The 26,361-nt window shown below is 37.6% G+C and overlaps 1 protein-coding gene and 1 long non-coding RNA gene across 4 annotated transcripts in view; one reads left to right on the forward strand and one right to left on the reverse strand.

The window, feature by feature from the left end:
• Positions 1-26,361, forward strand: part of VAV3 (vav guanine nucleotide exchange factor 3) — a 151,579-nt gene that overhangs the window by 81,195 nt on the left and 44,023 nt on the right. For both annotated transcript variants that reach the window (XM_086901730.1, XM_086901731.1), the window contains exons 16-19: positions 7,103-7,204; positions 8,301-8,401; positions 16,643-16,665; positions 19,675-19,720. In XM_086901730.1, the coding sequence (XP_086757856.1) occupies positions 7,103-7,204; positions 8,301-8,401; positions 16,643-16,665; positions 19,675-19,720 (272 nt within the window). The remainder of the gene's footprint in view (positions 1-7,102; positions 7,205-8,300; positions 8,402-16,642; positions 16,666-19,674; positions 19,721-26,361) is intronic.
• LOC147651611 (uncharacterized) lies at positions 6,866-15,646 on the reverse strand. 2 transcript variants are annotated; one of them, XR_015290399.1, is made up of 2 exons: positions 15,481-15,646; positions 6,866-9,870 (listed from the first exon to the last, which is right to left on the reverse strand). It is a non-coding gene; the product is annotated as an uncharacterized LOC147651611 (long non-coding RNA). The 2 variants fall into 2 exon arrangements; XR_015290400.1 differs by having other exon boundaries at positions 8,394-10,672; positions 15,481-15,623.

Below are 26,361 nucleotides of genomic sequence, written 5' to 3' on the forward strand. Positions count from 1 at the left end.
AAGGTCTAACTTGAGGTTGAGAGTTGAGGAGAGTTCAAGGTATGGAGTTTTATCTGAGCTCCCTGTAGTATTTCTCCTTTTAATACTTAAAACAATTGCAATTCATTGCAGACTCTCTCTGATACTTCATGCATCTCCTTATTTGTTATGCCTCTGGGCTCACAGGTGGGCATACATGCATTAACTGTTCTCTGAGGCCAAGTTTTAATCAAGTGAAATGCCTGTTTAGTTTCAAATACAATGCACTTCCAAAATGATGGACATTTTTCAAGCACGTACATACAACTGGACTCTGCATAATTTCTTGTGACACAATTGCATTTCTTGAAGAGACTGAGGTGGGAAAATGATCTTTGAGACCTGACCTAAATAGTATTTCTGTGAAAAGAAGTGAAGCCCAAAAATAAGAAGCATCATTAGAACTTCCTAGCATGTTTTTTCCCTTTTGGGAGAACTATCAACCCCAAAGGGTGGGCAGCTGTCTCACTGTACCATTATGTAGAGCCCTGCTCAACAGTCTGTTCCCAACCCAAGAAATTGCTGCTGTTTCATGTTACTCAGAAAACTATTGTGGGACTGCAGCTGAGGGAAGAGAAGGTTCCTCTTCTCTCCAAGATGCCAGTGCCACCGAGCTATGGAGAAGAGACTGGAGGAACATCTCTGGGCCCAAATGATACCTGAGAGGTTTCCCATCAGTCCTGTAAGAATGACTTGATTCAGTTGATGTTTACAAGGCCTTTTGCTTGGTCTGTATTTAACAACAGTGATCTACCCAAGGGAATCTGGCTCAGCACCTGCTCTTGTTGATACTGTCTTGTTTTGCTGCCAATTCACTTTTGAAAGGAACTTCTGTGATCTGTTTGCAAAGGGTTACTTTTCCATTTCTCTTTGTGTGAAATCATCTTTCTTTTCCTAAACATGCTCTGATTAAGCATGGATGTGCTTCTAGTGTGCATATATCTGAGGAATATCAGACTTCATTTCAGAAGTTTCTTTTCCTTCTGTAATACATTTTTCCTTCCAGTTTAAGAAAAAAAAAAAAAGTTTAAAAACACTTGAAGTTGAGGAAAGAGAAGTTGAATTTTTAATGAAGTACTCCAGAGCAGAAATTTTTTAACATTAATTGAATTGTTTGTAGTGGGTTTAAGCAGCACCTTTTCAATGGCCTAGACCCAGGGAGGAGGGGAATCTATAAAGGTCTTAATTGCTGAAGTCAAGCTGGTATTGAAAAGCTGCCAGGGAAGCAGTTAAAAGAAACGGGCCTCAAAATAACAGCGAGAAAGAGAGAACTGGTCACTAGTGGAGGACAGCACTGGACCTTGGAGGTTGTTTAAACTACAGTTTCTAATTGGTAGCATTAAATGCAATGGTAAATAGATTTACAATAAAAGAAAGGAGAATTCTCCCTCGTGCTGTGTTCTGAAGTCTCCTTCCTTTAATTCCTTGCTGGAGGTGAAGCCATAAAATGGTAGATTATAGATGCTGAATAGTTTCTTGTTGCTTGTTTTGTGCTGAGATTGGCATTCTTAACCAGGAGCCAAAGACTCCACATTCCATTTGCTTCTACTCTTTGCATTTTCATAATGCCACTTTTTCTCTTTTGTACACTCTTTTTCACTAAAGGCCATGTAGTTTGCATTTTATTAATTTCCTATTTAATATTTAAACTTTCTGTAAGGATTTAATTAATCTAGCAAACATAATACTTCATTTTTATCCCTTGATTATATTTCTGTTAGATTTGGCAGCCAGTAAGCTTTCAGTAGTATGTCCATGCAAGACAAACTTGAGACAATAGTTCTCTGTCTCCAAAGCTAATACTGAAGTGTCTGAAGTACTAAACATTCAAGGAAAGATATACTCAGTATATAAAAATTTATAAAATAAGGCTATAAGACTTTAAAAACTTTTATAGATTTAGAAATATGTCCTTTCTGGAAATGTAGACTTAATTGGATTTTAATATATTTATTTTCCACATGGGAAAACAGGATGAAGGGGCTATGTAGAAAGCTCTCAGCCTTTTATTTCTTTTCTTGGGAAACATTTGTAGTAATTATGGATTTTGTAGAAAAGACTGAGTTTTGTGGCTGAATGTTTAGTAGTTCTCCTGGTACATTTTATTTTGTAAGCCCTACCTGTGTAGAGGAAGTTTAACTGACGATAAAAGAAAGTACATTTGTGCCCACCCCCCTGAAGATGATGTAATTTATTTGTTTATTCCAGCCTGTTGTGGAAGGTTATCTGTATAGTTTTCCTTGTAGGAAACAAACATGAATGTAAGAATGCTGATAAAACACTAAATTGTTGCTATGAGAGAGCCAAATGCCTGTGGTATTCTACTGCTCTTCAGACACATTATGATTTAAATGTCTTCTCATCAGAATATGGTTTTGATTAAGTAAGGAAATTGCAGTAACAAATCTTATCTAAGTTGCTTGATACTAATGATGTACACTTCATTGCACTTACACCTTGGCAACTCTTTAGATCAAAGGCAATCAAACTTCAGTTTGTAAAATGGGGCATAGAACTTACACAGTTGGCTATGTCAAGGTTAATAGTTTTTTTTTACTGAAGTGTTAGGCTTTTGACTGTGATATGTTTGTGTTTTGAGGTTTAAGTGTGAGTTTTAAGTCTGTGATGTGTTATCCCAGCCACTAGCGTGAGAAAATTGTAGTTTAAGTTGCTTCTTTTTTTTTCCTATGATCAATTATTTTTGGTATTTTGAGGTAGGATAGTCAACTGAATTTATTCCTTATTCTTCAAGTATAGGAGTAAGCACCTAGACATCTTGTCTGGCATGAAATTTTGGGCTATCTGTATCATTACTCTGTGGTCAGCTATGCCAGTAATCTAGACAAAGATGATTACTGGAATGGATTTTGTCTGCAGAGGCTTGTGAGGGACGCCTGATAACATGACACTTCCTGACACAATTTATAAAGGTGTTGCATTATGTGGGTGGGATGTGATTGGCCTATGATCAATTTCCTCTTCTGAAAAGAACAAGTCAGTAGAAAGAAGTGGCAATGCAAATGTGGAGGGAATATTTTTAGAAAGGAGTATTTCATATGCACAAGGAGTGCTCCAAAGGCTGATGATATGAAGGGCAATTGCATAAGATACCTGGGTAACTCTTTTCTACATTGAACTTTCAAACCTTCAAAGACAAAGGGACTGCCCAGAGATGGAGGATTGACTGAAGAAGATGGTCATTCTGCCCCTGGAATGGTGGCTCCCATGGCTTGTGCAGAGACAAGAACTGCATGTCCAAGTGACAGAGACTCGTGAGATACTCGCTTGCAGGTGTCTGGGTTGGTGGTGTAGCAGTGAATTGGTCCCAGTGGGACTAATATTCTGTAAGTAAATTGGAAAGAGAAAGCTTTGCTCAGAAGGCTCAGGGGCAGCCCAAGGACATTGCAGGAATAGTGACTGGAGTAAATCTGGCTATGGGGTTCCAGCACTGTGCAGGAGGGGCCACTTGTGGTTGTCCCTTATAAAACCTCTGGTGCTGAATTGAGGAGAGAATTGGAAAAATTGTCCTAATAACAGATTCACATTGACATTTTGTCTCTGCTAGAGTGGGGAAGTTAAAACTGCCTGGGGAAAAAGTAGAAGGGACAAAGGGAAACTACTTTTCCCTCCCCACATTGCTATTGGTTGTAAAAATAAGAGAGTTTTACTATAAAATGAAGAAAGTGTTCTGTGTCACTATTTACTTCAGATTAAGTATTTCTGGTGTATGAGTGACTGCCTGCTCTGGCCACTCATCAAGCTTGTTTGACAGCAGAAATAGAAAATAAATTTCTTTTCCTGCCTGGGGCACCCCATAATAGCAGTGGTTGTGGTAGGAGGGACTGAGGAGTTGGCAGGAGAGCTTGGCTGTCCCACTATGATGGTGAAGGAACCCAGTGTAAAACCCAAAATAAATTTTGCTAATTGCTTCAATACACTTGAATTTTGCTAACAATCATGTCTGGGTTGTTGGTTTTCTTTTTGTCTCCAACAAGAAATCCTTCTTCTAAAGAGGAAAATAGTATTAGGATCAATATTAATATTGATATAAGTACTTGGAATTTTTTCTGTCTTGCGATATGCCTATAGATTGGGAAGTAAAAGAAAAAAGAAGATTTGAGAAGGATAAAATGTTCCCTTTACTGTGTTGTGAGAGCTGTGCTCTCTCTTCTGAGGGTATCAGTGTAAGGCTTCCTTGCTGTAACCAAAAGAGCTTCTCTATGGTTGGACATGGCTATAAAAAGTTGTATGCTATGCCATGACTTTTTCATATAATCAGCTTTATTTGCTGCATCTGAAAACTCAAAACATAGGATGTGATATTCAGTTTGAAAGGTTTAGTGGAAAAAAATTCCTATGGTCCTTGTGGTATTTGGACTTAGTCACAGATGAATTTAATGCTTAATTTCTAGTTGGAAACTTTCACGTATTAATCAATTTGGGTTATTTTTGTGTTGTATTTGATTTTGGAAAAGAAATATATTGAAAACTAAAATATCAAACCCCTAGATTCATTAAGTTTCTGCCTTTACATTTAAAGGCTTGCTGTTTCATACATGTTGCTATAGTGCATCATCCCAGGCTTGTCTGATGTCATGTGTGATGGGACTACAGAACTGGATTTGCCATAATGCAGCATTACTGATCTAGTAGCAGAATGTGCAAGAGTTTTCCTGCCCACAGTAGCACTGTGCTAAATGTTCTACAGAGCTTTCCTTATTCCTACATTTGCAGTAGACAGCACACATTGATTTTATTTTTCTCAGTTTTGTTGTATCACTAATTATCTTTCCATACTGTGTTTCACTTTACAGCACTCTGTCTCCAGAGTAATCATACAATTTCTTACTTTGCACTGTTCTTTTCAAATACTGCTTTTAATATAAAGAAGAATGAATACAGTGTATCATCTTTGTTCTGTTAATCAGAGGTATATTTTACATAGTTTATGCACTTCAATCTTTGTGGAAGATAGCCTGAGAGAAGAATGAAAGTGAATTTTTACATATGGAAGAAAGTCGTGTAGTCACATCCATGTGTTAAACTACTGTCTGTATGAGGTTGTAATTTTTTTTTCTTTTGATCCACTTATGCTTATTATTTTTGAAGATTCTGTTCTAATTAAATGAATAGAATTTCTTATTTCGTTGTTCTTGAAAAATGGTCAGGTTGTTAGTTTTAATTTGATATGCTTTCAATCTCATGAGTCTTGCACTTTTGGCTTACACGTTGAATGTAGTTCTGCAAGATGTCCTGGTCTGAACCAAATGGTCAATGAAAATGAGCTTTTGTTGGGAGTGAAGTACTGCAATTTGTTCTAGGGATTTTTCAGGATTGGAGTTTTGCCTAAGAAGTTTTGGCAGCCCTCTAGCAGACATGTTATGAAATACAGGCTGTGTCTAGTTAAGAGCCAAAAAATAATTATTTTTCTCCTGGTTTAAAAAGTGATTTACAAGATCAGTTTTATCCAGCCACTGTACCTTCCTGCTGTGGGTGGGTAGTATGCACACCTGTTTCAGTGAGCAGAAGTTGTGGAATTGACATCTTGCATGTTAGAGCAGAAAGAGAGACACAAGTGAGGTAGTTAAAACAGTACTGATTGTAAGATTATTCTCTGGGTTCTTGCATTCCTTTTGTTTTTTGAGTAAAGTTTCATTTTTCAGCATGTTCATTTTCAGCAGGTGGATTTGAAGGTTGACGTTTCTGACACTGGGTACTTAAACAGATTCTTTGAATTTTTTTTGTAAGCCTTTTAATTCCATCCAGGAAAGAGTGATGCTTGCATGGTTATCTTTGTATTACAGTTTGTGGTTGGTCTGAGTTTTAGTCTGGAAGTTATTTATGATACATAAGAACAAAACTTATAAGTATCTCCAAGTTTAATGGAAGAATATGTAATTTTCTATGTCAGAAAAAGCTTCTGGTTTTTCTTTTGAGTACTGTATATTCTTGCATTCCTGCCTTCATGATTTTTTTTCCTATTTTAATTCCTATGCATCATGCCTTGCTGTTTTTGATAGAAAAATACCAGAAATTTATGGAGTCCTAAACATTCTAATATATATAATAGTATATATAAATAAAAAACAGTAATAAATAAAACCGTAATTAACCCTTACTTGTCACTGTTGAACATGAAATGATTTACACAGACCCAGCTCGAAGTGTGATGAAAGAACCTTCTGTCCTTTCAGTATTTATAGATTTTCGACAACTACCAGGGATTGAATAGTCAGGTTACCACCTTCCCAACCACACTGGCTGTGAGAGACATCCATCAAAAGGCATATCTTTAATGGAATATATAAACATTTATGTTTATAGTTCCTTTCCTGGGAAAGTGACTAGAAATTATGAAAACAATATCAAAAGGCCTGATTCTCAGAGCGACAGTCACTGGTACAACAAATGAGTGTGTCACATTTAAATTATACTCCTGCTTTTAAAAGGGAAGGTAAAGAAAACATAAGTATAGTAATGGACAAGTGCTTTGTACGTAAATCTTATCTTTGGAAATAAATCTGCTAGTAGTGTGTTGGTATCCTAGCAGTGTGAATAGTGATCTTTTATTTTGTTAAATTTGCTGTGTGCATCTACAGATGTGGGCACTGTGCAACACATTTAAACAAGGCTAACCAAACCCTGGTGAATATTTTTTAATGGTTTTGAAAGTACTCAGGTTATCCAGTATATTGCTGAATAGTTATGACCTAACTGTCCTAAATTTGCTGCACCGTTTTCAAATACGGTGGTTTTAAGGTTGTGAGCTGCTTTTCCTTGTGCTTTCACATAATAAAATATTGTTGAAAATGATCCTAGTTACTCAAACAAGAATAAAAACCAGATGTTTTGTTTTCTATTTATTTTGACAGCTAAGGTAGTTATAGGGTATATTTAAGAAGTCTGTGTTACACCGTAATTCAGATTTCAAGGTGTTTGGTAAAGTCCATACTTCTGGTTCTTGTCAGTGAAAAACTTTAAAGTCTAAATCAAACGAGATGTGTGTGGATTAAGATTTCCTGTTGTGAGCGTTGCTTCATGTTCTAGATTTCGTTTAATGTGTATTTTCAAATCTTGTTTTTAGGTCAAACATCCGGCCAGACTATGCAGATACAAGCTTTCACGAGTTCAAAATGCATACCTTCAGTCGGGTGACATCTTGCAAAGTCTGTCAGATGCTTCTGAGGTATTGTAAATGTGTTTTTGGGTGGTGGTCTTCCCCTCACTGGCCCTGCAAGGTCAGACTGGATAAGGCTTTCAGAATCCCAGTCTAGTGAAAGGTGTCCTCGTCCATGGCAGAGTTTGGATAATCTTTAAGATCCATTCCAACCCAAAGCCTTCTATGATTCTAGGTTGCATATTGTTGATATTGTTAAAAATGAGGCCACAGCATTTTAGCAAGGGCATTTGAGAGTGGGTAGTGCCTGTGTTAAGCACAGGCTTTTCCTGACTAGTCTGACTGATCTGGATTTTCAGGGATTTTATTTTTTTTTCTTCTTTTTCCCCCCTCAATGCAACAAGATCTAAGTAACAATGAACAATGGTGCAGACCTTCTAAACTTACAAGTCAGGAGGGTTAATTCCTGACTTTGGAGCAGTGTAGTTGAGTTACTGGGTCTGCACCAACTGCTGTTGCTGAGCAGTTGTTACGCATTCAGGACATAGCCCCCAGGATGCTGCCTGGTTCTTCATGGGCCACCAGCTGGGTATTCCCAAGTGGCACCTTGTGGAACAGAGACATTTGGAGGAATTAGTGGCTCTGAATATTACTTGAAGTGTCCATAATATATGTATTTTAAAAAATGAACAAATTGAAAGTCAAGAAGATTTGCCTAAAGTCAAGAAGATACAGCCTAAAAACTAATATTTAATGCTTAAATATACATTAAAACTTGCAACTCTCTTGAACTGTTTCCTTTTCTTCATGGTGCCTAGGCAAATTCCCACTGAGATGAAGTGAAGTGTAGATCTGTAGTACGAGAGATGTATAATGGTACAATTTCAAGTGTACTGTTCCAAAGTAGCTCTGGATTACATTGAAATGGAGGTTATTATTCTACTAGGAGTCTGAAAGAACTGTCTGGTTGTGATTTTTAAATGGCTAGTAGTGACAGAAAGCAGATGAGCTACTTGTTTGTCAGTTGTCACTTTTTTCAAGCCTTTAAGGACTATCATTATGCAGAACAACAAATTATTTCTAATACCTTCTGCCATGTCTTTTATGTCCTTTATGTGTGGAATTTGTCACCTCTAATGTATCACTACCTAATTTTATTTTACAGGGGAACATTTTATCAAGGCTATTTATGTTCTAAGTGTGGAGCTGGAGCACACAAAGAATGTTTAGGAAGACTAGACAATTGTGGCAGGGCTAATTTAGGTGGTAAGTCATTTTTATTGTTAGAATACCATTTTTAATTAGGACATAAAACTTGCTAGATATAATTAAGGTTTAATTTACCTCTAATTTGTGTTTATTGTAACATGCATACTTGTGAAACTACCATTTATAAGCACAATTAGAATTGCATTTAGGATTCGTTGGGATTTTTATTGTTACTAAATTGAAATGTTCCGAAGGAGGAGAGAACTGTTACAGGTCAAACCAAATTTCTTCGTCAATGTCACATAAAACAGGCATTGCTTCTGTTTCAGTTGTGGACGGTTCATATGTAACACCTACAGTACAGCACATCATCTATCATCCTTGTGCTTCTCCCTTTATGTCTATGTCAATTTTCATACTTTCCTCTCAGTTCCTAAAGCTGTTTGTGTTGCCTCAGCTTCCTCTTTCATCTCTTCAGTTTCCATGGTTTCTGTCCACTCACAATATTCACAAAAAGGTGATTGATGGCTCTCTACTTCCCACACTTAAGAACTATTGTTTTTTCTTCTTTTAATCAATTGCTCTGTGAAGTTCTTCCCTGGCCATTGTCACTTTGCACTTCTCCTGTTGTTCTACTCTTTGGGACCTTAAGGAAACTTTTGATTTCAACTACCATTTGGTCACCCACAAATAACTCCAAAAATCTGGCATCTTCTCATTCTGCTCAGTATTATACCTGTAAATCTCTTTCTGACATCTTCTGGATCTCCCACTGCTAATGCTCAGTGTTAGCCCACATCACTGGCCAACCTTCCCTTCCCTGAACCTACTCTGTGGTGGCAGTGAGTTTGTTACACTATTGCTACAGTCATATAACCCTAGTGCCATTTTCAACTCTTCCCTTTGTCCAGCTTCTCAAATATTCCTTTTACTGGAGATTATTTTGAATTGATGTTTTGTTTAGAAAGAAAAGCCATTGGGACCACATGATGATTTTTGGAAAGTAGAGTTCTATATGTTGGGGAAGTTTCTAGTTTGGTATTCTTTCTCACTTAATCTTTGCATTCGTTTCCAGAATTATTTCATAACAATTTGTGAAGTTTCTCATGTATCACATAATTCACATAAGCTACTGCAACCTCTTCCCTTGGGTTATTATCTTTTTGACATTAGTCTCTTTGTACAGTGCTGTTACAGAGGTACTCTCTCTCCCACTTTTGAATTACATGACTTCATCCATTGCTCTTTACTAAGCTGCTGTTTCCAAATTTTGACTCTAGCTTCTTGTTCCTTTCAACACTGTATAAGCTTGTTTCTTTGTTCCTGTGTGCAGGACTTCTGATTTCTACTTGGCTTTTGGCTCTCTGTGCTAATTACCTGTCCCAGTCTTCCAAGAAATCAACAGAATGGCAGGCACTGACTTTTGCTCTATTCAGTAAACTTTTTTTTCCTCAGCTGCTTTTCTGTATTGGAGATCTTCCATGCTATCCTCCAAGTGAATTCTTTACAAATAATATTCTGCATATCTGAAAATCATACAAGCAATCAGAAAAATCAGTGTTTGTGACTGAAACCCTTTTTGGAACACGGGCTTTTCACAGAACCTCCTGCACATATTCTAAGGAAAATAAATATTTAAAATTATCTTAAAAATGGTATTTTTAAAGCAATTACTTGAAATTAATAGAGTGGAAAAACAAACACATATTGTTCTTTACAAAAGAACTGTCTTCTGTGGTATAAACCACCCCTACTTCTACTTTTTTTCTTTGTCTTGCTCCTTTTCTTTTAATCACTTCTGTAGTTTCTATTTTAATTGGATAGCTGGGACCCCAGGAGGCAGGAGCTTGTCTTTCTGTTCCTCTGTAAATATCTGTGGACACATATGGTGCAACATGCATCAGTAAGAATGACCATAAATGCCTAGATAACAGAAGGTCTGATTTCTTTTAGTTTTCTTGCATACTTAAGCAATGCTGTAGACTTGCTAGAGAGAACAAAATAACAGCAACAACAAATCACATGCCTCCTTCTTTGTAAGTGGAATAAATTGTAATTTTAAAATTTCAATGAAGCACAATGGTAATTTGGATTTTACTTTAAATCATCTTCCTGATGTTTGTAGAATTATACTGTACTGAAACTGCAAGCAACTGAATTTCCAAGATCCCTTTTTGTGTTACGTATTTTGGTTATATCCAGTGTTCAGCCCTCTGTCTTCTCTTCAAACTTCACTTTCTCTTCTCAGTCTGTTTTTTCTTCTGTGCAAAGACTCCCCGATTGCTGCAGCTCTCATACAAGACAGGAGAGCTGTGCATCTCCTACCTGCTGTTGAGGCAGAAAGACAGGAGGTGCTAAGCTTTGTCTTTCCTTACAGTCTGCTCTATGATGATAGCTGCAAAAAACAACTCTAAACTGCACTCTTACCATACTTCCCCTTGCTTTATGAGCATGGAAAGGCAAGGGATTTTGCTTATTTAGCTGAAAATGTGTCATCCCTCCACCTGGTAAAGGGACTTTGGCCAATGAGTAGGAAAGGAAATCCTTAAGTTTTTCTCCACTGTTTCTCACTTTTACCCTTTACTTGGCTTTAAAGAAAGAAGTGTTGATTGAGCAGTCCTGGCCATTCACAATGTGCACAGAAAAGGTTTAAGGAGTTTTATCAGTACCTGTTTCCCTGTGTGAGCCAAAAAGGGATGAGACAATTCAGACTCTGAAATATTGGTCAGTGCAACTTGAACTATTTTTTGTCCTTTAACTATTCCAGAGCTATGCTGAGAAATGAGGTCTCCCATAAGTTATCTTTTATGCCTGCTAAGCTATGAAATATTATTAAAGGCATGCAGACATAAGGATATAATGTAAAATTCAACATTTTCACTGCACTTTGTGGAAGAAGTATGCTCTATAGGCACAAAATTCTAACATGGTTTTAATTTTGAATACTTTTATTTTGAAATATTTAGAGAAATTAATTTAAGATCAATAGACTGGTTTTTTTAGCACTGTCACTTGCTGCTCCTGTGGGAAATGAGCAAAGGCTTTTACAGCAGCAAAATGCCTTATTGTATTGCTATGTTTGGTGGGTTGTTTTGTTTTGTTGGTTTTGTTTTTTCTCCTCACATTTTTTTCTAGGGGACTATTACAATCTTTTTCACAGGGTATAATATACATGAAACTGAATCATCCTTTGGGAAAATGGACACTATTATTCTCGAGTCATGTGGTATTAGTTATGGCTACAGACATGGAATGTATATCTATATATGTGTAGATATATGTATTTTCTGTTTAATCTGGTGTTCTGTCATTCAGTGACAATGCTATTCCAGATGCTTCATAGCAACGTGCATATCCTCCGTGTGGTAGACAGTGTCCAGGAATGATGCTCCTTGCTTGATCCTGTTAAACTTTCTTTCTTTTTTGGTGTTCAAAGAGTTTTTACAACTTGTTAATGGTTTTGCATGGCTTCCCTATTTGGAAATGTTGCACTGCATTTCAGAGTGTTAGAACAGTGAGTTCTCTGTGAACATGTGACTTTGGGTTTTTGTCAGAAGTCTTGACTGACTGCTTCTCTATGATAAATTATTTTGACTTCTTAATAGTATATTCCCTAAATGGAACTGTTTCAAATTTTTTTATTATCTTTTTTATAAGTTTAATTCTTTCTATGTTTCAAATAATTTTCATTCCTATTCTGTCGACCTCTTGTACTTCTAGAGGCTTATTTGAAAAAAGGTGATCAGTTCAAAGCACTGCAGTGGGAATATGCCATTAGGTTTCTCAAAGGCAGTTGAATTTTCCTCAGCATTTTCTGGTTTTGTAAAGTTTATGATTCTGTTTTCTTTATAGACCATGAGCAGATGTTTTTGCCAGCCTTTCTGAAATGATGCTTAGAACTTCCCTGAGTGGATTAAATATTTTAAAATTTCATACCAAGTCGCACTTTGTGAAAATTCAAAAGACAGACATCCAAAGATAGATGAAACCTTCTGAATGACAAAATTATTAAGTGTCAGATTTAGATGATACACTTATGAGAGAAACATTGACAAAATCTGAAGATAAATTGCTGTGTTCTCATGCTATGCCTTACACACAAACATATGCCAGTTCTTCAGATGTTTTGCTTCAAAGAAGGCCAGTTCAGCAGATTGTAGAAATTTTAGTGATAAAAGATGCAGAGTTAATCAGTTGAATTAATAAACAGAACAAAATGATTGCATTTAGCCCTTGGGTTTTCTTGGTTGCTGTTCCTGCCCTTGCTGCTGTAAATCAGCAGTGCTAGTTGAAGTCCTCTGTGCTTGTTTCTGTCATTATTGATTTAACAAGGTATTTTTTCCCCCTAAAATGCTGTCCTGTACATCCTCAAATAGTCCCCTACATTTTCATGTATTTTACTTTTCTGCCCTATCACTTAATCTTTCTGTGATTTGGAATCCTTGCTAATGTTCTGATGAATTCCTTTGAGTCTGATTGCACGATCTTAAACAGACTCTATGAAATCCTTAAACACAAGGATTAGAAAATGGATGCACATATTTCTGCAAAATTTGTAAAGACACACGTGGTGTTCTTTTCTCTGCTGGCTATGAGGGCATCTCCTCTCCCTTGTTACATCTTCTGGCTTCTCGATTGCATTCCTATGTCTTATTTCATGGCACAGAGCAATTTCACTCATCTGGTGATGCTCTCCCACTGGCTGGAAGGGTTTGTGTCTGGGAATGCTTAAGACTGGGGCCTTGGGTAAACATGCGTGAATAAGACACCTTTAGTAGCCAAAGGGAGACGCTGTTGTTCCCACTTTTATTGTACAGACCCTGTGTCCCTTGCAGCTTCTTCAGAGGCCTCTTAGGATTGATAAAACAGTATCACTTTGCCCAGAACATACTGAAGAACTCCAGTCTGTTTTCTAGTCTAAACTGGCAGAATTAACAATTCATTTTTATTTCCAGACTGGAATTTTTCCAAGTCCATCAAATTATGTTCAGTTTAGTATTCTCAGGCAAATACTTGCTGGTTCTACTGACTATTGAATATTTCAATTAGAGAAACCTCCAATGATTCTAGAATCTGAAGGTGTTTTGAATATTTTAAATACAGTGCCAAACCCACAGAATTTTCTTTTTTATATTGCTTTTCCCAGGGAATGTTAAAGGCGTGTTTCATCAGGTCATAAATAGATTAGAAAAACATGAGATGGTCATTTTTATAGCAAATTTTTCTTAATTTATGGGTGATTTCTTTCTAATTTGGATAATTTCATTTGTAAAGGTACTGTATTTCTTTAGACGGAGAAGAAGTTTCTTTGACTGTGAGATGAGCTTAAAAGACAGTGTTGGCATATGAATAGGTTAAGCTTAGAATTGCTTTCATACAGTAACGTGCATGATACAGTCCATGCTGTTCATGTCCTAATTGCTTGCTACAGCATATTAGAGATTATTCATGAAAAGCCTGTGGTCTTGACATCTCAAAAGAAACCAGCAGCTTTCACTATTTATATTTTTGCTGACTTAATCAATAGTTGCAAAGTTGCTGGCTCTCCTCCAAACCTCTTGTGTCAACTGAATTGACAAGTAAATGCTCAAATCTCACAAAGTTCATTGGAGTTATACCACTTTTTAAAAAACTGCAACAGAGGTTGAGCTGTATTGCTTCACTAATGATTCTTGCTCAACCTGAACAAAAGCCAGTTAGGTCGCTTGATATTTTTTAAGGTCCTACAGTGTGGTACATCTGGGTCACATTTCTAATTTTGTTCTTATTGAGCAATGACTGGCTAAATGACTGGAAAGGAACACGTGGTCCCACAGCTTCTTCCAAGGGACTTAATTTATAGTTCCTGCATTTTAAATATTTTGAGTTTTTTTTAAAACAGAAAGGTGAGTAGCTTATTACTTTATACATTTTATTTACTCTCCATTTAGTTAGTGTGCAAATCCAGCTGCTCTGTTGCATCCCTAAAGAGCAGCTTATTCCCATTTTCTGAGCTGTGTTCCCTCACTTACTGAGGCCAGCTGCTGCTCCTCTTGCTTCTGTAGTAAAATATAATTATCAAAATGTGACCCAATGGTAATATAGCTTCAGTGAATAAACAAGAAAAACCCCCAAACTGTGCTGAACTATGCCATTAATTAAGTGGCTGTCAGACCTGAGGACTCACTTGATGATTTCACTGGAACACTGGTGGTGAGCAGGAACTTGAATTAAAGTTGTCATGTGTAAAATCTCTGCTGGTAGATATCATCAGATATTACTTCCCCCCACCAAAATAGAAATGAAGGTTTTCTTGCTCTTGTGCTTCTGTAATGTTTGGAAAACAGATCTTTCATGAGGACATAATACACATATTTCAATACAGGATATTCTGAAATACAGGCATATTTAAATTGTAATAAAATAACAAGACAAGTCTTAACTTTTTGAATTGGCTTTTTGGTGGAAATACAGATATTGGATATTGTTTTCTATTCCTGTAGTGTTAACAGTGAAGCCACAAATGGCATTTTGGTCCACCAGTGTTGGTTTTCTTTTTAATCTAAATCCCTCACTTCCCTGTTAATGAAATTTGTTTTAGATGAATGATCAGGGGTATTTATCTTCTTATGCAGTGATTTCTTGAACCCTGTTATTCACTTACTGAAAATTAAGCACTGAATTTCCAAATTATTTATTATAAAAACCTTTGGGATGCTCTGATCACCAGATGGAACTCATTCATTTAGTTGGAATTGGGATATTTTCTAGAGGTAAAAATATTCAACAGAAACATTTAAAAATCAGATTCATTCATTCATTCCCATTGGAGGATAGAACAACATTTCCATTTCAACTTTTTGATAAATGATTTACTGAAATAAAGGTAAGACAATAGAATAGAGAAAAGAAAGAAAACCCCCAAGTCTGGGTTTGAAGTTTTGGCCTCCTTTGTGACTACTTATCTGTATGACTTCCCTTCATTTGAAGTCATTCATAATGCTGAGATCAAGCATTCAAAAGAGGAGATTTTATTCAGATTTTGGCAAAAATCCCGAAAGGCCTATCAGATTGTGAAATACCAAAACTGTATTGAATTTCAGCAGCACTTGGGCAACTAATTCCCTCAGGCTGCTTAGAAAACCTCAACAGACTACCTGCATCTCCTCCTTTGGGCGGGCTTATTTTTCTCCTCTTCGCTGCCTGTACAAGTGCAAAGGAATCCTTCTGGGAAGGCCGTAATTGCACAAGCGCTGTGGCAGCCGAGCCGAGCTGCGCTGGCGCGGGACCGCGGCCGTACGTGAGGGGAGCTGCGCCAGCGCTGAGGGGCTGAGCCCGCCCGGCCCCGCGCGCAGCCGCGGGCTCGGCCTGGGCGCGTCGCGCTTTTGTTTTCCCACACTCCGCTGCCTAATGGAGCCTTTCTCAGTGGAACAAAAGGCAACTTGCAGTTAGAGTTTATCATTTGCTTTACCGGGGGTAAATGCCTTCCTGTTCAGAAGTTCCTACGGTAAAAGTTTACAATGTCCTGAAGTACACGGGGACTTGCAGCTTGTGCCGGGCCTCAGCGGCGTGTGTAGCGCCAGAGGCACACACAGGCAAATACAGCTGTGTGTGCTCTGGTGCACCCAAACGCCTGCTATCAGATTGGACATTCAAAGGACATGTAAAAAAGATACCTTTTGTGATGTGTGGTGGTGTGTGTGCCCTGAAGTGTTACAGCCTTTGTGCAGCCTTTGTCATGTCCCACAGATTTTTTTTTCCCCTAATTTTTAAGTAGTACCACAAAATTTATACCAAAAGCAAATAAAGCACCGGTGGCGTCAGTCTCTTGTATACTAATGCAATGCTGAATTGAACATGAAACATAGAAGCTAAAGGTATACATTTAACCTTGATACACCTTGTCACGCTGTGAAAAGACAGAGGGAAGAAAAAAAAGCGTGTACTCGACTTGGCAGTGAACTGCAGCTTTGAGTTCCCATCGAGGCGGTATTTATCAAGCATTTTTACAATGTTCTCAGGGTTTGTCAGGTGCGCTGTCCCGGCCTGCCGTGCCGCTGCTGGAGCGTGCGGGTGCCCCGCAGCCGGAGCCAGCCCCGGCCATGGGCGCAGCCCGGCGGGGCCAATGAGCGCCGGGCGGGCGGCGGGGTTTGCACAACAGCGCCCGGCGCGCCCGGGCTCTGGGGCGGCTGCACGGACCGGGTGGCGAAGGGAGCCAGCAGGGTTTTCTGTAACACCACACAGCACAGGCTGAGATTGCTCTATAAAAGGTGCACGATTTGCAGTCAATAATAATGCCAATTTTTACTTATGTTTCAGAACATGGAAACGTGAAACATGAGGTAAGGATTTTTCTTTTGCTTGTGATGTTTGTTTTGTTGGTAACATAACAGCTCCTTATTACTCTTTTTACATGCTGATAGAGAAGTTATGTTTTTCTTCTGGATTTGCAAGCAGATTTATTTAGAGTGCTGTAGAAGTTGTCTAAGCAACAAGGTGTTCATGATTAAGTATGAATTTCTTCTCAAAATACAAATGAAACTTACAGCGAAATGACAGGGCTGAAAGCACTGAAAGGGGTGGAGATGCTTTTTTTAAGCTACAGGTAAGAAAACATACATTGCTTCACCAGTGGTTGTTAGATCCTTATTGTTCTTAGACAAAATCTGGCTGCAGAGTTAAAAGTATTCTGTTCTTTTTCTCTGCCATGCCAGAGAACTGTGAGGTGATGAAGGATTGCTAGGGCAGGGTTTGACACTTCGTGTGAAAAGACTATGGTTGCAGAGGTATCCTGTGGTATGGAGTTTATGTAGTCTGGAGAGAATGTTAGAATGGGACCTGAACAGAGGAGCTGCTGTGATGCACATTCTGTAGCTTGCTGTCAGCCTAGGAAGGCTGTAAGCCACCTTGGGTTATTTTTTGGCCAGCACCTGGGGCCTCTTCACTGCTGTATAGGAGGGCACAGCAGCTGGGTTTTGTCTGTCCCATCTGACAAAAGAGGTGCAGCACTTCAGACCTAGAGCATAATAATTTCTAGCATCTATTTTAGATCAGAAGCTTATAGTAATTGCTTAAATGACATACCAGTTATCAACAGCATATGAGTATAAATGTTGCTGCTCTCCATAAGCATGGCTGTTTTGATGTTGTTGCTGATAGGGGTAATGGAAGGATGTTATTGCTGACATGGCTGGTGCAGGGCTGACCATATGCTCTCTGATGTTTGAGCTGTTTGGGTGTCACTGTAACCCCAGACAACGGTGGGGCTGGGTGAAGGCAGCTCTGCAACTTCTGGTGAGCTCCTGGGATGTGGGCCCCAGAGGGGCTCCTTCTCTGGGGATGTTGCAGGGGAATCCTGTTGTGACAGGATGTGTAGCTCTGGCAGTGAACAGGGCTGTGCTCCCTGTGCCCAGCCTCTGCCCCTGCCTGTGCCCCAGAACTGCGAGTTCTGCCTGCTCGCCTCACTGCATCCTCAGCTGTGCCTCTGGCCAGGTGCTGCCCAGCCTTTCGTGTCTCTGCCTTGACAGATATGCTGAGTAAGGGCACTCTAAACTACAGGAATCACAGTGTGGTCCATTTGCCTGATGCCCTTCCAGTCCTGCAGCTGGCAGGCATGGCTGGAGAGCTGTGAGCAGATCATCTCCTGGACTTAGTGGACAAGGCTGCCAGGCTTCCTAAAGCTAACTACTGTGGTTAGCTGTTAGCTGTTTCATCCATGTCTGGATTAAAAAATAGGTATACTGTTTTTTCTTGTTGGAAAATTAAGGCCTAGCTTTCTGGAGCTATTGATTTACTATTGCCTATAAAGTTGATCCAAAGCATCAGGATTACATTAATTTTTACCAAGACTCCTATTTAAGTGCCTGCTTTAATTCTTTCTGTGCAGAAGGAAACTTAAGCATGGATGAGGAATTGTCACCTTGGAAAACACGGATTTAGGTTTCATACCAGTAAAGTAATGAATCTACTGCTAATTCAGTATGTTTAAGGGTATTGGCCATGTTTTCATACAACTCAAGAACTATTTCCTTAAAACTGTTTACCAGACAGTCCTTTGGTGCATATGACTTGAGTTTTCACAGTCTCTCTGTTGTTTTTATTTCAATTTAGAATTTCTCTGTCTCCCTTTGAACTTTCCCAATTCCTGCCCCTTTTCCTTTCCTATGCAAATCTGTGGCTGCTCACCAATCTGTATCAATATGTACCAGTAACATGGTTTCCATCTTTAAAAAATGATATAGGATATAGTTTCGCATTTTGCTTTTATCCAGTACTATTATCTTAATTGTGGCAGCAGCTTTAAATTTTTTTTTCTATCCACTACAGATGAACTTGTATCCTTTTTTTAATTAGGCTTGTGGGGTACAGAGAGAATATGTCCAAGGACTCAAGAGTATGAAAGCTGTTTTCAAACCAGCTTTTGATTTTGCTTGCCTGCTACAGGGCTTGGTAATTTGCTTATGCCTCAGGTTACTGCTTTCTGGCTTGCCTTGGTGTGTGTCCTGCATCAGCTTATATCAACGGCGAGTAAATCAGAGCAACCTAATTGTTCCCTTTGTTATGCAACATGCCCTTCTCTGCTTGGTTTGATTAAAAAATAAATAAATGCATGAACCATCATGCAAGTTGCCAGATAAAACAAGTTTGCAAAAGCAGATGAGTAGTTCGCAGATATGCATTATTTCACATTGAAATATCCCGGGATCCATAGGAAATGTCTTAGTGTATAAAATATAGAAAAGAAATCTAAATAATCAGAGTCTTGTCAGAGGGTTTCTGATTTCACACAACTCTGGTTCCTCCAATTTTAGAGAGGCAGTTAAGTTACTAAGTAACTAAGTAACTTAACAAGTATATTTAGATACTTGCCCAGAAAATAAGAAAATTCGGCATTCCATGGGGAACTGTAGTTAACTTCAGTTTAAAGTAGAAATAGTGAATGTTTCTACCTTATTAAAGCAATGCAAGTGGCTTTGACTTTTGTGTTGGTAGATGTTATCTGGGGCAGATAATGCCAGACTGCATGCTTTTCTCATATCCTATTCATAAATGATTTAAAAATTTTGTTCTTAGTTTCAAAATATGTTGATGTTTGAACAAACCTTCTATGGACTGAGAATCTTTCAGCCTAGTGTCAGAGAAAATGGGATGTATGAAAAATCCATCAACATTACTAAGAATATTTTTCAAAGTGTGATCTTTCTACAAGATAAAGATAATTGTGTTGGTGGTTAGGGGAAATAACTTAAGAAAAGCAGCTTTGCTGAGTAGATTGTGGGAATGAAAGGATTGCAATGAGCCTCCATGAAAACATGTTTATTCATATCCTTGATTCTTGTTTTTCTCTGTAGAAACGAACAAATGGAATTAGAAGAAGCTCTAGACATGTGGACCCAGGTTTGTGTCATGACTTTTTAATACTTAAACATTAAATAAAAAAGAGTAAGAAAACTGTAACTTGCTTTGTTAAGTTGCATTGTGAACGCTATTGCCATGCACACAATGCTGAGAACTTGACTGCTGAAGTCATGAAGGTCTAAAGCAATTGCTCTGTTTGTGATTTCAAAGATAAGGTCATCTGGTTGAACTCTTAATTTTTTTCCCCTTGTTTTTTCTTTAAGTAGGGCTCTGGTTCTATTGGAATAACAAAATGCCTCTGGGCTTTCAGTTAATATGACCCACCCTACTGTACTCAGTAGTTTTAAAAGAAATCACTAAGGGATTAATAGCAGACAGTTGCTTATAAAGCTCAGGCTCTAAGTCTTAAAGTTGTGGGTATTCCCAGCTCTTAACTGTAGTGGTGTTCAGTGCTTAACTGTAAGAGTTGCCTTTCTGAGAGGCATAAAGCAATTTCAGTTTTATATTGAATTTCAAAGTGATTTTATTTTTCCTTTTTACTTTATAGTAGATACTTCTGTGGTATCATGACAGCAGCAGCTCTTAAGAAAATGAAATGCTTGTTATAGGTTGTATACTCAAGTGGGTGAACATTTCCTCTGGAGACCCATTATGTGTCTGTATAAAATATTCAATGTTTTTCAGTGTAGCTGTGTGATATTTTTAGTGTCATTTTTTACAGTAATTACGTTTCGTCCTTTATGTTTCTTGTATACTTTAATTACTGGAGATTTGTTATGCAGATATTATTTGGAATATAAGTAAGCTGTGGATTATTAAATATCTCTAGATGTGGACATCTGAGAATAGTTGGAGTTAAACATTAAACAGGATGGCAATTCTGTACACCACATTATAGCCTGGCGGAGCTAAGCACTTTTCAAAAAGTAGGAATGCTGGTTGTGCCACTAGCATTGCAGCTGCCTTGGCTTGGAAAGTCTAAATGTTGTAACTAGCTGAAGCAGACCACACCTTTCTTACTCACGTACCTTTGACATGTTTTGGAACACGTATCGTCACTTTGTTCCCTCTAGCAAAATAAACCTGCTTCATGATTCTAGAAATTGTTCTGTGTGTCGTGACGACTGCAGTCATAAAAGAAAAAAATGAGCACCCTGTAACTCTGAAAATTAATACAGTCAGAGGGGAAAACATCAAGGGCAGGAATTAAATAATGTAGAAGGGGATGATTTATTCCAAGTGTTTGCTAACAAGACTGAGTTCTTCCCATTCATTGGTCCATGTTGTGGTTAAGTGTAATTGTGTGCTTGCAGAATAGTCCTTATAGGTTCAGTACCTTTAAACAAAGCTGTCTCATACAGAGTCACAGAAGATCAAGTAATTTAGCTTTGAGAACTCCTTGAGTATACTGGTGATTTTACTTGCTGTTGAAGTCTGATAGAAGTATTTGCAGGATCTTTGTATACAAAGATACTTTAAAAGTAGTTTTTATTGAAGACTAAGTACCACTGAAATCACCAAAAGTAGTTGAACTGAGTAGATGTTTAAATGCTGCATGTAGCCAATGCCTAAAATACTGTTCTGCTCACCCCCTGCCTTGCCCATTTACTTACACAGAACAGTTCTTGGAGTTGTTGGGATAATATTGTTATGAAGTTCATGGTCCTTGTAATATTTTTGAAAGCCAAAAGAAATGCAGAACATCTGCATGAACTTTAAATCCCTCTGTTGGAGACATGGCTGTAGAAGACTTCCTACAGAATTGCTTCTGACATTGTAAAGGTTTTAAATAAATAATAATGAGAAATATATTACATACTAAAGTGCTCTGTACACATACTTTCAGTTTTCAAATGAAACCAGCTTTTTGTTTTGCATTTTGTCAGGATAGGCATTCTCTGTCCTCCTGTAACTCAGTGGGTAAAACTTTTAAAGTCTGGTAAACTCCTGGCATTTATTTTGCGTAATCTAAGTACTAGTGTTCATCAGATTGCACATTGCCTTGAGAGACAGATGCTATCCAGAGGGCAACATTTGGAAGGGATCAGTCATGTCAGGCATACATTAGTGCATTGAGCCTCAGAGTTTTCCAAAAGCACTGACATGTGAAATTCTGAAGAATATGAGCACCAGGATGCTCTCTTTGCTGAGAGGTGGTGAAAAGTTTGACTGCCCAGACTGCTTTGTCTTTAGAAGGTTTGGTCTGCTGCTGCTGCAGCCACTGCTGCAGGCAGTGATGTGATGGTGCTGAAGCATGGGTGCTAGGCTAGGGAAAAGACACTTGCTGTGAATCAATAACCAGCACCTGCAGTGACTAAATATTGATGGAGTTTGATATCACCAGTAAATACGAATATTTTGGGTTACAACTTGCAAGATTGTTCTTTTAGGTCTGTCTTGGCTATTTTATTAAAAATACTGAATAGCACAGTCAAGTTAATGCATTGGTGCTTCTCTTTTTATGCTTAGAGTCAAATTCAACTTTTGCTGATACAGCTTAGCCCAGAATGAAAAATCACTTAAATTTGATGAGAAGTAGTGCAAGTTGAAGGATGGTCAATGGGAGGATACTGGATTAAAATATCTTGTTTCCTGCTGGTAAAGCTCATTGATGAAGGAACCTATCTAGCTGAAGTACCCTAAAGGCACTAAGTTAGTTTATGGCTTTTTCATTTGTTTTTCTTTGAAGTTGGTTTAAAAGTTTTGACAGTAACAGTTTCCTCCGTGAGATTTGCTTTGTGCTGAATAAGAAAGAAGGGCAGAAGGAAAAATGATTAATGGATGATGAGGCAGAGAAATTCCCTTGAAAGCGGTCATGAGAAAAACATGCGCACAAAAAGAAAACTGCGCAGAAACTGTACAGGTGAAGAAAAGATGGGAAATCCTACAAAAATGGGAGATCCATTGGTAGATCCTACAAAATACGGCTTTGTTTTTACCCTCTGCACTGGGCCTTCAGCCTGCAGTCCAGTTGCAGAGAACCTCCTGAATTGCTTCATCTATGAAGTTTTAGTGGGACAGGTTTTAAATAACCTTTCTTTGGATTAAGCAAGAGATAATAAAAAGCATTGATGAAATGGACTGGTGAATATACCTGCAGCTATAAATCTGGGAAAAATTTGTTCTACAGCTTGCATATGACTGTAGAATGACATGATTCTGCTTAAAGACATTTGAGATGTGATCAGACTGGTGTCAGCTTTTACATGGAATGGGCATGTGAAATGATAATTATATGACATTTTATTCTCATGTAGGGAATGTGTTTAAGCATGGGTTTTGCACTATTGGCTTAAATTACAAATGAAGCATTCATATGTATATTCATAAACACAAATTCTCATTGTGTGAATTTGAGAAAGATGTTGCAGTCTGACCAATGTTTTTTAATGGAAATAATTTTATATTTGTTTTAATGTGAGTAAAAATTACTGACTTTCTCAGCAATAGAAATAGTAGTGTATGTTTGCTGTCTTTTTTTTTTTCAGTATAGAGTCTAAATGCGATAGATTCACAGCTTTGAAACTGGTTTTACTCTAAACACTTCTGCTAATACAAACATTGGAATTTTAATCTCTAGAGGTGTGAAAGTATATTTCATATCAGAAGGATAAACTTGGTAAAAATAGAACACTAGAAGTCTTATAGTCAAGATTCATTGTAGATTAAACTCAAAATCTGATCTGTGAAAGATCACTGCTGAACATGTTCTGACTTCTTAAACAGCTGATTTCTTTATAAGCAAGGATAAGAGATTAGAAAACCTCAGTTCTGAACTGAGGGCCAGAACCAATATTTTTCCCTTCACAGAAAATAAAATATTGTCTGACTTTTTTGGGATGAAGGGACTAGCAAGTCATGTATACAATGCAATAGCTTGGGAAAATGTATTTTTCAGCCCAGGAATTCAAAATTCAAATAGTTTTAAAAAGACATATTTGTATTTCTGGTTGGTGTCTGGTCCATACGTGCTTTGTGAATCCTTTCATATTGGTTTTACACAGATTATAAAAAACCCCTCAGGATCTGAAGAGAGTCACTGGGTTTATGGCCTGAAGTATATGCATTAAATAAGTAACAACAACAATCTGTGTAAGGAGAAGTACAGTACTGAAGATATGTTTATTTCATTAGCTATAGTGTTAAATAAGCTACTTTGTGCTTCATATTTTGTTGAAATTAGATTTTGGGATATTTTAACTAGGTTGTGTTATTGTTATATGTGTGTGATTAGTAATTAGTGAAACAATATTCAGGTGTTTGCACAGTGTGGTAGTATTTGCATCTTTGGAGTGAAAAATTAAGGGTTAGTGTGATATTGGCAGTTTAAATTTTCTTTTCAGTTAAGAATAAAGTATACTACACTGTGAGATATTTCAACAGATTCTTACACAGTGTGCTCTATGATATGCAAGTCTAACTCTGATTTCCATTTCAGTGCTACTCCCAGCATATGCCCAGCCAAAAGCAAAATCTGGCTCAATCTCAAATGCTGGGATATCCCAACCAGCAGATAATTCTTTGCCAAGTATGCAGTTGTTATAGATAAAACCACTCTTTAACTTAGAATTTGAAGCATGTTGCCCATTTTCTTGTTTTGTTGAGCTATCCAGGTACATCCTTAGTAGTTCTGATTGACTGTTATCTTTCTCATTCAGCCCACTATAGAGAATACCCAGTTTCATGGATGAGAAAAGATAACCTTCAGCGTGAAGCCCAGTGCTGAAAACAGGCATTCAGGAATTTATTTCTCCACTTCAACAGTGGCAGCAATTACCTGGGATTCTGGCTGTGGTTTTGGTGGCCCAGTACTAAGTGGCTGTCACTATCAGAACTGAGATACAGTTGAGAACAAGAATTTTTCTTGGTTTTGAGCCACAGAACGAGGTCTACAAAAAAAAAGGCATTAAACAAGCCCCCAGTATTTCATGAGGAGTTGACTGATGTCATTGATAGTATCTCCTCATTAGGATTGTCTTGATTAGGATGAATTAGACCAAGTAGCATATTTTTGCTTTGGTAAAGGAATTCTTGTATATAGAACCAAGAAATACATTGATAGGTATTTTTCATATACTTTTAATACAGTTATTTGATTGTATTTCCTGTAAATAAAATGTAGGAGTGAATAGCAATGCCTCAAGTACTAGAATATACGTATAGTATTCTTTTCCAGCTTTAGATACTGTTAACATGGAATATAATGATCTGTTTTAATGGCTGGACAAAATGAGTGTGACTGTAAATTAAATTGAGGAAATCCAGAAGGAATACTGAAGCAAAGAGAAATATTTCATGAAACTTCCTCTAGTGACAAAATAGTTGTTTGACAAAGTTTGAGGTATTTTATAATGTTTGTGGAGAATTTTAGATTTACTGAGTAACTTAAGACTTCTCTGCATGGTAATTTTTTAAGCAAGCTACAGAACCAAAAATGAGTTTTGATTTTATATATACATGACACATGTTTAACTTTTGGCTGGGTTTTATTCAGCTATGGATACTTCTTCATTTTCTACACAGCATCTAAGCACTTTGTTCAAGGTACCTATAATGTACCCAGTATATGTCTCTAGGAATCTGTGGAACAGAGAAATTGCAAGTCAGAATGGCTTTAATGGGGCAGCTGGGAGCACACTTGCTGCAAAGAGAACACTCCTTGGCAGGAGAGACGTGATACTGCTTACTGGCACAGTGTGGAATCTTAAGTTCCAGGGACTTTGATTGATTGTAGCTCTACCCTGACCATCTCTTGGTATTGATAGATAAGTTTGAGCATGTTTTATGTCAGTGGCTGGGATGGGGTTGGTGTTTGAGACCAGAGTCAGTGAATTTCTTTGTGGTCCCATGTCATGGGACCATGCTGGGCCTCAACAGCAGTAAATTCAGAGTTACACTGAACTATGTGGCCTAATTTGAGAGATCAAATTAATTTATCTCACATATTTATTCAAAATACATTTTACATTCAAGATCTTTGCCTTTTTTTTTTTTTCTTTCCTCTACTGTGCTTCACAGAATAATGAATTCATCTTTGTTTTGTTACAAGAAAAGACATGTCTAATGTTTTGTACCAAGAAATTTTCCACTAATGCGTTTCTGGAAGGTGAAGCAGAGTTTCGTCTTCCAATGAAGCATTTCAAATGCAGTTTAATGATTTTTATTTGGGTTGTTTTATTTTAAATTAAAATTATTTTTACATTCCTGTTGAGGAGAATTATTTGAAAGGTGCCTGTCCCCTTGGCATCTCAGCAGTGAGCTACCATTCAGAGAAGAACATAGCCTTTAGCCTTTTCTTTTAATGAAACATCAGAAGACCCAGATGCCAAAGGGTGAAATGTATTTATTTTGTCAAACTCTTTGATCCTTGTCTGGTTGGATTGCAAGATTAGTTTGTAGTTGAGTGATTTAAACTCCTTTGTCTTATTGGATGTGTATTTGGAAATGTCTCTATATCTTAAGCAATTAACATTTTATTTTTCTCTTAGAGAAATAATGGTATTCAATACATGCTTAGCCATATACTACTATAATTTTTAAGCTGAGGTGGATTAAAAATCCTTCAGTATCTTTCTCTTTCTCTGCATAAAAACGCTCAGCATCAACTATTAAACCAAAATGTCACTGTTTAGAGATAACTGCAAGGAAGTTGTCAGGAAGAAAAAAGGAAAAGGTCAAGT

This window comes from Cyanistes caeruleus, chromosome 9 (assembly GCF_971803275.1).
Source record: "Cyanistes caeruleus chromosome 9, bCyaCae1.hap1.1, whole genome shotgun sequence".
NCBI classification, from domain to species: Eukaryota; Metazoa; Chordata; class Aves; order Passeriformes; family Paridae; genus Cyanistes; species Cyanistes caeruleus.